Source organism: Pipistrellus kuhlii, unplaced genomic scaffold, assembly GCF_014108245.1.
Source record: "Pipistrellus kuhlii isolate mPipKuh1 unplaced genomic scaffold, mPipKuh1.p scaffold_m20_p_37, whole genome shotgun sequence".
NCBI classification, from domain to species: Eukaryota; Metazoa; Chordata; class Mammalia; order Chiroptera; family Vespertilionidae; genus Pipistrellus; species Pipistrellus kuhlii.
The window spans coordinates 4,171,843-4,185,083 of NW_023425537.1; the positions used below are offsets into that span (position 1 = coordinate 4,171,843).

Sequence of the window (13,241 nt, forward strand, 5' to 3'; positions counted from 1 at the left end):
GGAGGCAGAAAACCCCAATGCATGTGCAGTTGACAGAACTTGGCAGGAACAGTGTGTATGAGCAGCGATGACCCAGGGGCCAGTGGAGAACACAGGAGTTACTCAAATGCCCCGCGGGAGCCCTGCTGTTGGAGGCAGGAAGACGGAGACGCAGGCTGGCCTTTCCCCACCACCCGCAGCTGGGAGGTGAGCTGGGCCACAGGGGCCCCCTCCAGCCGCACCTCTGCCCTCAACCTGCGGTTGCCCAGAGGGAGACCCTCTTCTCTGCAAACTTCCCGTCAGGCTCGCCCTCCCTTTGGTCCCTGGAAGTCTAGATTCCTAGATCCCAAATCGAATCCTGTCAGATGTGGGAAAGGAGACTGAGAGGTTTAGGGATCTGCCCAGTATTTGAGAGCCAGTTAGATACGAAACAGTAAGCCCGGGCCTTCTGACCCAGCTGCCTCTTCACCCTGCCCTGGCCTTCCTCATCTCCACTGTGTCCTCAGATCACACTTGAGAAAGCAAAAAACCTGGGCCTGTCAACACTGCAGGCGCAAGAGCAAGCACAGCCATTAACTGATGCACAAAGAGCTTTGGAGAATTTTTTATTGTTTAAAAATCATAATTGAAGCTTCAAAAACATACAATCCAACCCGTGTCCCAATTCAAGTCCTCTGCTCCCCGGAGGAGAGCACAGGTCTCTGCCCTCCCACCTCGATGCCCACACCACTAGCCAGGACCCTGCCCTGGGAGGCCGCTGCCCGCCCTCGGCCCTCCGTGTGCGAAGTCTTGGGCTGGGGAGGGGCCCTGGGGCGAGGTGGGGTGGCTGGCTCTCTCCGTCCCGCCCTGCCCCACAACACGCAGTCTGTGAGCTGTGTGTGGGAAAAGGGGCAGTTCCCTGGGCAGGGGACCCCAGGGGAAAAGAGAAAGAGCCAGTCCCCACTCACCCCACCCCTCCCCAGCCCCCCAGCTCAAGGAAAGCTGTCGTCGTCATCTTCTGCCATCTCCTTGGCAAACTCCAAATCTTGCTGCTCTCGCTCTCGCCGTTCCTGGGCAAAGAGATGGCGTGAGGGCTGCGGCCTCTCTCACTCCTCCAGACCCGCCCCCCCCCTCCCCCCGCCGCCCCCGGCCAGGATCCGCCTGGTTCACAGCTGCCCAGACCCTCCAGAAACCCCCTTCCGTTCTGAAGGGAGTTCTATCTCCCAGCCTTCCCCCCGCAGAAGGCAGCTTACCTCTGCCGACTCCAAGTCCTTGTTGTAGGATTTGGGAGGGAACCTCATGGCCTGAAGCGGAGCAAAGAGAAGAGAACATGGTGAAGTGGAGGTGTTAGCGCACGTTCACTTCCGTGTTCCAGGCACCAAGTCACAGTGAGGCAGGCTGATAGCCTCCAGTTAGAATAGCGGGGGAGCCAGGCATGGAATCAATCACTGCAACACCATGGGTGATGCTAGAGAACGAGGAGACTCGGGGGTAGCAATGACTAACCTCTGGGTTGGACAGGGAGGGGAACGGCAGTGGGGGGAGAGGAGGAATGGACTGGTTGTGGGAATGAAGGAAAAGCAGTCGGGACAGAAGATGCAATGTGTGAAGAGGTCTCTCCTGAGTTCAGTAGGGGAGGAAAAGGAGATAGGGGCCTGACCGCTGTTGCTCAACGGTTAGAGCGACAGTCTGTACACAGAAGGGTAGTGGGTTTTCTTCCTGGTCAAGGGCATGTACCTGGGTTGCAGGTTTGAGTCCTGGTCCTGGCCAGGGAGTGTGCAGGAGGCAACCCACTGATGTGTCTCTCTCACATCGAAGTTTCCTGTCCCCGCCCCCCCTCCTTTTCACTCTAAAAAACCAATGGGAATGTATCCTCAGGGGAGGATTAACAAAAGAAAAAAAAAAAAAAAGGAAGGGGCAGAGGGAAAGAAGGGGGGTAACAGTGGGTGCCGTGGAGCATGGCTTTTGCCCAACTGTAAGCAAGGCAAGTGATGTCCCTGGATTCCAGCTGAAGACCAGGAATAAACAGAAGCCAACAGTACAGGCGCCTAACTCAGTGCCTGACACAGGATAAGGGCTCAACAGCCTTTGTGGGACAAATACCAGCCCGTCTTTTACACAACTTAGACTTCACTCAGTGCCTGAAGACGGTGATTTCATTTAATCTCATCACCCTGTGAAGCAGGCAGGACAGGCACCCTGTTTCCCTGAAAATAAGACAGTGTCTTATATTAATTTTTGCTCCCAAAGATGTGCTAGGTCTTATTTTCGGAGGATGTCTTATTTTCGGGTAAACATGGTAGTATCTCACTATCAGCTTCACTGGCGGAGAAACAGCCTCAGAGAAGGCAAATGACTCCAATTTGGAACCAAATCTAGAACCCGAAACTGCGAATCTCTGTCCTCCTCAGCAGCTAGACCCCTTAAAAGCAATAAGAGGTGCTACAGCCTCATGAGCCAAGTTCTGTGTCCCCTGAGGCCCTGTCCTCACAGTGATTTACCGAGACGGGCTGGGAACTGGGGCCCACCCACACCGATCTTCCCCGAGGACCACGTGTGAAGGGCTGTGTCCTGCCAGCTGGCGCCTGCAGCTGGCGCTCCTCACCTTGACGGACATGTTGTGGATGTCTAGGCAGAAGGAGATGCGCTGGTGGAAGGCGAGCTGGGGCTCACGGGTGGAATAGATGTCGATCATCTCCTTGGACTGCACGTAGCCCTTCTCGTGGTTGATGCTGGCCTCAATGACGCCGTCCCGGATGGCCTGTGGCCCCAACGGCAGGGAAGGTCACCAAAGAGCCCGCCGTTCTCCAAGTCGTAGAATATCCTGTCCCATCTGTCTTCCCTACCCTCTCACACATTCACTCACACACACACACACTGGCTGCTTCCTGCAAGACTGGCACCCCTAAAAAGAGGCCACTGCTCTACCCACACCCCTCCTTGGCCAACTTCCGCCCACTCCCATCCCCTGAAACGAGGCAGGAAGTTGACAGCTGCGGCCCCTGGACGAGCCCACCTTGGCAACAATGAACTCGGCGTCCTCCGGGCTGTCCAGCTGCAGCTTCTGGGCGATGTCAGCCAGGGAGATTCGGGAGTAGGAGAGGCTGATCATGCGCACCCCTGGGAGAGAAAGGAGTGGCAGGGTGGGCAGAGCACAGGCCCTTCACCGCCCCTGGACACCCACAGGGTGGTCCCCGTCCCTGGGTCCTGCTCCTCCGTGGCCCCTCGACCCGGATGCACACCTGTCTTAATGACGTTGTGCCGTAGCCGGATGATGAGGGTGTAGGTCCCATCTGCTTGGAACTTCTCCCCAAACTGATCCAGGACCTGGTTGAACTTGGCCAGGTTTCCTGTCCTGACAGCTGCAGGGAGGAAGAGGAGTCGGTCAGCGGATGCAGAGGACACACACATCAGAGGCCACAGGCCATGGTCTGAAGCGCTGGGAGGGAGGGGCACTGGCTTACCTTGGGTCAGAAGGAAGTAGGGCATGAGTGAGCGCTTGAGAGATGGCTGACGGAACTGCAGCCGGTCCGGGATCTCCCCCAGCAACAGCTCCACCACAATCAGAAGCTTGTGCACCTGGCAGAGTGTGACACGGGAACACAGTGGGCAGGGAGTCCCCCAGGTGGAAGAGAATGAAATGGGGCTTCAATTCAGTCAGACATCCTGGGAAACGGGGACACGGCACTGTGATTAGGCCCAAGGAGACAGGACACACCCCTGACCCTGCGCTGGGCAGGGAGTCCAGGCTCCGCCCGTGGAGTCAGGTCTGGGAACATCGGACCCTCTGACCACACTTCGCCCTGTGCCGTTCCATCCGGCCAGTAGGCGCACACACTGCTCTGAACTGGCGATGCTCTAACCCCCCAGTGACTCGAAAGCGACTACACTGGGAAACAGTCTTTAAAGAGGTCATTAAGGTAAAGTGAGGTGTCCTTTAAGAGATTAAGACACAGCCATGCACAGGGAGACCATTCGAAGACACTGGAAGAAGATGGCAGTCTACAAGCAAAAGAAAGGCCCTCAGAATCCAACTGCTGACCCCTGACCTTGGATTCTGGCCTCTAGGCTGTGATGAAATACGTGTATGAAATGGAAGCCACCAGGCTGTGCTCCTTGGGAAGGCGGTCTGAGCAGACTAAGACGCCATGGACGCTGGTGAAGCATCCCGGGGTCAGAGCTGAGCCATAGAGCAGGAGCACCCCAGGAGAGCATGTGGCTCCTACTTTCGATGAACAAGCTTCCAGAGTGTTCTGCTGTGGACTCCACGGTCACCTACAGCTAGCTTCTCTACTGTGCTCTCTACCCCATTCCTTCCCGTCTCTCCCAAGGCCTCAACCTTTCTGCTTAAGTCGGGAAGCTCTCCCAACTCTGCTTCTTTCCCTCAAGCAATTACACCATCATTTCCTGCTCCCTCACCAGCAGTCCACGGCCCTCACTCCAGCTCTCTGCTCCGTCCTGCCACCAGGCTCCGCCACAGAAAACATGGAAACCTTATTCATCTCCAGTGAAATGTGGCTTGAAAACACTGCTTTACCTTTCAACGTCTACCCCCAGTACGTGGACGCGGCCTGTACGTTCATTCACTTTCAGTAATTTTTACAAGGACTTTAGTGTATGTCCAGTATGGTAAGCAATCTCACATTCTGCACATTGTGAAAAGCCATTCCTTTCTGTGAAAATTCTTCCCATCTTTCAAAAACCAGATAAAATCTAACATTTTTCTTTAAGACCTCTTTAGCTATTTGACCAAAATCAAACCTTCCTTTTTATGAACTTCTGAACAGAAAACAACCCAATTCTCCTGCCACACTGACCTTATCACTGTGTTTGTAAAAAATACATATTTTTATTGATTTCAGAATGCTATAACCTGGCATTTCCCCACACTGCTCCCAATGGCACCGAAGGGACCAGGTAAGTGCCTGAGTTTTACCAACAGTCCATGCCCAGGACTGGAATGACCAGAGGAGTGCTAGGAATCAGGACACTCTACCTCTCTACCAAGAACACTCTGAACGTAAACTGCCAGAGGTGCAGGTGGCATCTGCTTACTGTGCCCTGAACAACGCTGTGCACAGGCATCTGATGCCACCTCTGGGATAACGAAGACTAAGGAGCCCCTACATAGGGAAGCAGAACTAGAATGTCATCAGATGAACAAGTAGTGAAGGGATGAGAATTGCTGCTCACAGTCTGTTTGAAGCCGACAGCTGTGTGCTGAGGGGCCTTGCGAAGGGCATTGGTCATCGTTCTTCGGGCCTCTGAGTATTCCAGCTGGATGGCTTTGATCCGCCCTGGGGTGGAGAAGAGAAGAGTGGGTCAAGAGAATGGCGCCATCCAAGCCCTTTTGCAAACCAGAGTGCCGAATGCATCCCTAGCACCGAGGAGGCCTGCGACACCTGTGGCTCACCTGTGTAGTAGAGGTACCTCGCCCACTCGTTGTTGTTGGCCTGCTCGGGGAACACGGACTTGGACACCAGCTTCTCCGCCTGGTCGTACAAGCTGTAGTGTAGGTAGTTCCGCAGCAGGAGGTTCAGCAGGGTGGCCTGTCCGTCTGGGTCATGCCGAAGGGTGGCTGTCCGGAGCCGAGCATGTAAGAAGCTTCAAGAGGGAAAGAAAAAAAATGTCAAGTCTCTTCAAACTGCTTCTGACCTCCTCGTTCTTTCTCAATTCCTAAAAACGCGATACAAACTGCTTTTCTGACTATTCACAGAATATTTAATGAACTATTCTAGGTCCACAGAAAGGACAGCACTCTGCTCTCGGAGTTTGGATTCTGTCGGGGAGGCAGAAAATGATCAGGATGAACAAGTGTATCATGCTGCCTGGAGAAATCAGGGTAAGTCAATGCAGAAGGTGGGGAGGCTGGGGCTATGATTTTAATATGTTTGTATTGACTTCAGAGAGGAAGGGGGAGGGAGAAAGAGATCGAAACATCAATGAGGAGAATCATTGATCGGCTGCCTCCTGCATATGCCCCTGGGGATCAAACCTGCAACCCGGCCTGTGCCCTGACCGGGAATCGAACCAGGACTCCTGGGTCATAGGTCAATCACTGAGCCATACCGAAGGGCACCACTGCAGGTTTTAGAGGAGTGAAATGTTTTCTAACCTGTCATCTACTCTTTAGCTACCAATCAGCCCTCCCTTGATGTGGGGTGAAGGGAAGAGACTGGGGGGACAGTTCTTAACCAGCCTTGGTCATCTCTGTTTCTTCTTCATCTAACATCATTCTCTTTTAACCCCTCCCATGGCAGGGCATGTTAAGGACATGCTAACAACGACCCCATTTCCTGCTGGGCATTTCCATCTACCAGCTTATCACCCTCTGCAAGTCAGCTCTGTGGGAGGGACCGACCACAGCTCCGACCTAAGGGCCGGCCTGGGACCCCGGGCCCTGTACCTGCGCACCACGTCCAGCTTGTCCAGAAACTCGTAGACCCGGGCGTGGTAATAGTAACACTTTGCAGCCAAAAGGTCCAGGGCCCGGCGGTTCTGAGTGCTGATCTTCTGCATCAGATCATCAGAGATCTTCTGTGCCTGGGGAGGCAGCGAAAGAGAATTAGTTCCTCAGAAAGTTAAACATGGAGCCATCATATGAGCCAGCGAGCAATTTCCCTCCTAGGCATGTATCCAAGAGAACTGGAAACATTTGTTCACATAAAAATTTGCATACAATGTTCACAGCAGCATTACCAATAACCAAAAAGTGGAAATAACCCAAGTGTCCATCCACCACCCGATGAATAGGTAAACCAAGTGTGCTATATCCATGCACATCATTCATTAAAAATGGAGTACAGATACATGCTACAACATGGATAAATCTAGAAAACATTATGCTAAGTGGAAGATGCCAGACTCTCCCATGGAAAATCCATGAGACAGATCAGGGCTTGTCAGGGGCTGGGTGGGGCGAGGGGAATGGCTACTAATGGGTACCGTGGTTCTTTTTGGGGTGATTCAATGTATTGGAGCTGGTGATGACAGCTGCACAATACTGTGAATACACCAAAGAGTACAGTACACCCACTGTACTCTTTAAAGGTGAATTATATCTAAAAACAACCAGGAAAGGAAAAACCCCAGAGAACTGAGCAGTGGGACCTCCCATTTTTCTTTACCTTTTTAAAATCTCACCTAAGGGTGTTTCCCCTCATTGATATCATTCCCCCATTAATTTCAGAGAGAGTGAGAGGGAGGGAGGGAGGAAGAAAGGAGAAGAGAGAGAGAAACATCAATTGTTTGCCTCCCACACCCACCCCGACTAGGGCCAGGGATCGAACCTGCAACCCAGGCATGTGCCCTGAGCAGAATCAAACCCGCGACCTTGTGGTGCCCGAGATGAGGCTCTAACCCACTGAGCCGGACCGGTGGGCGGGACCTGCCATTTTTTGGATGTGCTCTTGTGACAGTGGCTATGACTGACAAAGAAGCTGGTCCCAAGTGGAGGAAGTGGTGACATATAATACCCAAAATGAGTTGTTCAGGCCCCTAAGAGGCTACCTGCCCAAGAGAGTGTGGCTCAGTTGGTTGCAGCACCATCCGTGCACGGAAAGGGTGCTGGTTTGATTCCCGGTCAGGGCACATACCTAGGCTGCAGGCTCCATTCCCAGCGGGGGGCATGCAGGAGGCAGCCGACTGATGTTTTTATCTCATGATGTTTCTATCTCTCTCTCCCTCTCCTTCCTCTCTCTGAAACCAATAAAAACATATTTAAAAATAAAAAATTTAAAGAAAAGTGTGAAAGCTTACTATGTACAGATTGTGCTAATTATTTTTAAATATACTATTTTATTTAATATCAACAATAATCTTGTAAATTAGGCATTGTTTTCCCCACTTTACATACAGCTAAGGGAAGTTAATTTGCATAAGGTACAGCTGGGATTTGAACACAGTTCTTTTTGCCTCCTCATTTCCAACTCTCCCCCAAAGAACGCACTAGACTGGCGTGGTGCCGTGGCCAGGCGCACAGAATGACCACTGCAGGAGCTGTGGGGTCTTTCCTGACTGCGGGGTTAGGCGCATCCCCGGGGGAGAGCTGGGGGCGGCTGATAACGCAGGGGCTGTCTCCATTTTTCCACTAGAAGCCATCTCTCCCCAATCCCGGGCACCGCCTGGGCCCTGTGGATCACCCCGGAAACCAGTACCTCCTTGTAGCGCTTGCTGTTCATGAGGAAGATGACCACGAGGAGCTGCAGGTAGGCTTCCACTTCGGGCAGGAGGGGTGCCGAGGCAGCTTTTCCTGTCCGGGGACGGAACTGGAAATCAGCTTCCGTGTCCATGGGCTGGGAGAGGACAGGCGTTAGCGTGGAAAAGCTCAGTCACGTCAGTCAACCAAAAATGTGTTAAGCGCTCACTATGTATTCAATGAACGCCTAGTAGAGGCCAAGATTTCCCTCGGTGCTGGGGATAAAAAATGAAAGATGAGGGTTTCTTTCTAAAGGGAGTCAAGGAGGCTGGCCATCCAATAGAAAAGAAGGTTACAAGAGTGTGACCATTTCACAGAGGGCAATGGGGACAGAAAGGATGCTGTAGGACTCTCACAGAGCCAACAATCTTAGTGGGGAGAGTAATCCACTACACCTGGAACTACTACAAATTCTATCATCGGTTTAATAAAGTGATAGTTTTAGAGATGAGATCAATAATAATGAGTCAAAAAACACTTTTTTTGTGTGGGAACAAAAGAAATTTTGGGGAAATGTGCTTATACATAGTACTTATTTTCAGCTTTAGTCACCAAAACTGGAGTAATGTGAACCACTGAGCAACACGCTCAAAAATTCACCCGTGAATTTAGGGATATAAGGTTAAAAAACATCCCAGGTGGCCTGGTGCTATTCCCCTTTCCCTGACAATAGATTCTTTATCATTCCACTTCAAGGAATTTTCTGAGCTTTCACACCTATGGAACAGACTGTAAGTATATAGAATTTTTGGTGGCTGAAGGTCAATGTTTTAGGGAGATGAAGGTGGCGGAAGGGTAGGACCTGGACTGTGTGCCATGAATAATAAGGGCGATTTCACAGCCAGAAAGGAAAAGGAGAGGCCTCTCCAGGCAGAGAGACCACTACCCCGATCAAACTTCCTTCCTGGCATTCACTATGAGCCAGGCACCACGCGCTTTACACATACTCCTCCCCTCCACTGCCCCCAAATCTGTCCATCACATTCAACAACCGAAGAAAATGAGACACAAGGAGGTTAGGATTCAAATTTAACTCTACCTCCAAACCCTGTGCTCTAGACCTCTGTTTCACACGTCCCCATAGTGAACCTCAGAGGCAAAGAGGCGGGGGCACCTTCTCCTAGGACAGTGGTCGGCAAACTTATTAGTCAACAGAGCCAAGCATCAACGGTACAACCATTGAAATTTCTTTTGAGAGCTTAAAACCGACTTCTGCACATGGACCACCAAGTTTCAATCATACTGCACATGGGCGCCCACATGTGGTATCATACTTTGTGGAAAAGCCGCACAGAGCTGCAGCACTGTCCTAGGACAATGGAGACGCGATCCGACTGGAGGAGAGGTCTGTGCTGCGGGCAGTAGGAGATGCGTTTGGTGGGACGGTTCCTGATTCCCAGCTCCGGTCCCTCACTCAGAGGATGACACTACAGGGCAGAGGACGGTGCCCTTGGCCATGGGCAATGGCTACTGAAATGGGCCTCCATTTCTCTGCTGCAGCAGGTGACAAGACAGGGCTTTAGGACGCGCCTGGCTCACTCACCTCTTCCAGAAAGGGAAGCAGGAAGTCCCGAGTGGCGCTGTTGGAGGTGAAGAAGCCATGCACAGCCTTATACAGAACGTAGTGGTTGAGGCGGCGTGACGTGGAAGGCAGCATCCGCAGGGCCCTCAGCACGTAGCGAGGCTCCTTGCCGGAAACGGCCTTCTCCAGCTGTTTCACATGCTCCTTGATGTCTGCGAAGGACCAGAGAAAAAGTGTCACTTCCAACCCTTTCTATCCCTCCCTTACCATCCTCAAAAGGGCAGAAGGTGGCCAATCACCTCTTCTGCCCTAACAGGGTTCAGCAATACTTGTGGATGCCATACAGGGAGACCTCACCACGTGCCAAAGAAAAATAAGGCTGGGGTAGGGAAAGGGTGGAGATACGAAGAAAAAAGAAATGATGAGAAACAAAACAAACTCATGGATATTTATCAGATCTCTGAATAAGAGAAGGCTTTCCAAAGGTAAACAGTGGGAGAAATCACACACACACACACACACACACACACACACGATTGATGAATTTGATTTCAATAAAAGAAAAATATCTGCAACAAATGTGACCAAAGATGCATATCCTTATTCTACAAAGACCTTGGATAAATGATTAAGACAACTCTGGGGCAAACAGGACATTTCTGCTGGTATAATAATGTAAACCAATCCAGTTTTTCTGGACAATGCCTATCTCAAACATTCACCCTTTCCACTCAAGCACATTGATTCTAAACGGAAGAAAAAACTAGAAAGGCAGATTAAAAACTTGGGCAAAAGATGACTGCTGCATAGCTATTTATAAAAATAAGAAGCTGGCCACTCTTAAATGTCCAAGAAGAAAATGCAATCAACGAGTCGTTTCTTCATCAACTTTGTATACTTAGCATAGGGTGCCTAGGCCACATTAATAACGTGATATAATGATAACAGCTAGTGTGTACAGAGGGTTTACTACGTGTTCATCATGTGCTGGATGCAGTTCTAAGCATCTTCATCTTCACAACAACCCAACCAAGTAGATACTCTTCCTCTCAGGGAAAGAAACTTAAAAGCACACCAGATCACCTGTTATTACGCTATGCCTGTTCCAAACCATACATATAACTCGATTTGAATTATATAGGAGAGCAGCTTAAAAATTCACAGGAAAAAATGGGAACCATGGTTGATCCTCCCTCTCCCTCCTGCTACACTTTTAGACTTCTCAATTTTTCCAACATTTCTACAATGAACACGAGTTACTTTATAATAAGAAGGTGAAGTATTTGTAACAAACACATACATACTTAGTAGGTAATGCCAGCAGCCCCTTTGCTACTGGCTATCATTATTTTAGGTAAAAAGGTGGATATTAGCTGCTGAGCCAAGTGACCAACCTACTGAAGAGCAGGAGCTGATGCAGTCAGCACGCTCACCCCCTCAAAACGCCACCCAGAAGCATAACTGCATACGCTTCGGTGTGTCGGAGCTAGTTTCTCATGCACTTTGGAGAGAAAACCCAGGAAACTGTCCAGTCCCACTCGATCGGAAACTGGGGGAACAGCAACAGGCTCAGAGTGAGAAAGGAGAAACGTGACCTGGGAGGAACCAGAGCTCGACTGGGAGAAGGGAGCTCCGATGGGAGGCGAGTGTTAGGAAACTCACAGACGATAGCTACAAAGTTGAAAGTATGTCATGGATTTCTCTTTAGAAACAAGAGCAGGAGGAAGGGCTTGAAGGGAGAGGAAAAAAGAGATGGGATCGTTTGGGCGCCTTGGATTACAGAGAGGAGGAAGCAGGATCCTAGGCAGAAGGGGCTCTTTCAGGGGAGTTTGCTAAGGTAGCCAGCACAACAGAGACCTTTGTACACGCTTAAAACAAGGGCCAGTCTTCCACCCGCGCCCTCGACCCCCTTTCACACACATAAACACAAACGGTGGGTTCTGGAGGGATCAGTCGTACACACGGGGCGCCACAGAACCAGGATGTAAACGTGAGTTAGGGGGGAGGACTAAGGAGGAGTCTACACGCCCAGGGGGACCCAGTCCTGGATGCAATGCCGGGCGGGGTGGAGGTGTGTGGCGAGGGGGAGTCCTGAGCCCGGAGTGATTGGGGCTGGGAGTGTCAGGGTGGTGGGGGCGGGAAGTTTTTTTGGGGGCGATCCTTAGGAGCCAGGGGCGGTGGAGGCTGCGCTGGGGTCCCAGAGAGAAGCTGATCACGGCCCGTCCCCGGTCCAGACTTCCGTACCCTCCAAGGTGATGGTGTCCAGTTCTCGCTGCGAGTGCTCAGTGGCCGTCGCCGTCTTCCCGTCGGCGTCCCCCGTGGACCCGCTCCCCGCCGTCGCCTCCTCTTTCATCTCCACATCCTGGGGGGCCGGGGGCACCGGCGGTTCCTGTTCCCCTCCGCCCGGCGGCGGCTTCGCCTTGTCCGCGCCGCGGCGCCGCGCGGAGCCCTCCTGCTTCATGGCACACGGGGTCGCGGCCTAGTCCGGGGACTGAGGCCGGGGCCTCGCGTGAATCCCCGCAGCGGAGAGCTGGAACCAAGTCGGGCCTGCACACGAGCGCGGGATCGCTACGGGCCGCACGATGACGGAGCAGCAGCAAACCCTTTCCCAGCGCGGGGCCTGCTGGGAAACGCCAGGCCCGCTGGGCCGAAGGCTGAGTCCACGAAGGCGAGAGAAATCAACAGCCGAGCGCAGGATGGGGGCGGATCGGCGAGGGAGGCGAGGGGAGGAGCCTGTTTGGGTTTGCGGTGCTTGCTTTGCAGTATTTAAAGGTTGATTTTCTTCCATCTTCCTCCGGAGTGCACTTCTGTGCTTGCCCACGAGAGGTCCCCATAGGCTCCAAGCTGGGCTTCTTCGGACTCGGCGCCTCCACTAGGGAGGAGTGCACAGGACCCGTGGGAGCGCGGGGCGTGATGACGTCACCAGTAGCCGGGCAGGTTTCTGCCCAAACTCGGCTTGCCCCGCATTCCCGGTCCGCGGATCCGCGAGGCTCACCTTCAACGGCTGCCCCGTGCGTCCCGCGCGAGGGAAGAAAAGCTGCGCAAGAGGGATGTGGAGCTAGGCTGTTGGGCTTAAAATAAAACCAAACTATGGGATCCAGCCTTTTTTTTTTTTTTTTTTTTTTTTTTTAATCAGGTTTTTAGCTAACGCTGAAAACGAGGCATAACAATCTCTGCAGCCTGGGAGGGTGGACAGCGGTAGAGCGCATTGGCGTACAGTCGCTCCAGTTTAACAGTGTGGCTCCGCTCTGTATGGCCCGGCGCTAGCGCACTGGGGGGCGCCGTGGTACCGCATCGCTGCAGAAGGCGGTCTGCTGAAAGCCGTGCTCCCTGCCGTGTGCTGTGAAGGAAAGAGGTGGAAGCCCCTACTGGCAGAGGTTCAGGGAGTCCTTGGGGCGCCTGTGGGCATCCAGACTGTGGTGAAATAGGGACCAGAAATAATAGTGTACCTACGGAGAGCCCGAGACTCCCCCAGGGGAAGGAAACTGGATCACAAGTCCCATCTACTTATTTTACAAAGGAATCGCCCAGGGATTCTGCAGGAGGTGGATACATATTCTAATT

General features: G+C 52.3%; 1 protein-coding gene across 1 annotated transcript; it reads right to left on the reverse strand.

The window, feature by feature from the left end:
* Window positions 1–571: 571 nt before the first annotated feature.
* On the reverse strand, window positions 572–12,316 carry PSMD3 (proteasome 26S subunit, non-ATPase 3). Its single transcript, XM_036407844.2, has 12 exons — window positions 11,922–12,316; window positions 9,699–9,889; window positions 8,115–8,252; window positions 6,365–6,501; window positions 5,372–5,562; window positions 5,152–5,255; window positions 3,423–3,537; window positions 3,201–3,320; window positions 2,975–3,078; window positions 2,564–2,719; window positions 1,212–1,262; window positions 572–1,028 (listed from the first exon to the last, which is right to left on the reverse strand). The coding sequence occupies exons 1-12, from the start codon at window positions 12,136–12,138 to the stop codon at window positions 951–953; spliced, it is 1,602 nt and encodes a 533-aa protein (XP_036263737.1). The 5' UTR covers window positions 12,139–12,316; the 3' UTR covers window positions 572–950.
* Between the last annotated feature and the right edge of the window lie 925 nt (window positions 12,317–13,241).

Coding starts and splice junctions, on each gene's coding strand:
- PSMD3 (XM_036407844.2), bottom strand. CDS start 12,138: ATGAAGCAGGAGGGCTCCGCGCGGCGCCGCGGCGCGGACAAGGCGAAG. Junction 8,253..9,698: donor TGCTTCCCTTTCTGGAAGAG/GTGAGTGAGCCA, acceptor GTCCTCTCCCAG/CCCATGGACACGGAAGCTGA. Junction 3,538..5,151: donor CTGTCGGCTTCAAACAGACT/GTGAGCAGCAAT, acceptor ACACTCTGCCAG/GTGCACAAGCTTCTGATTGT.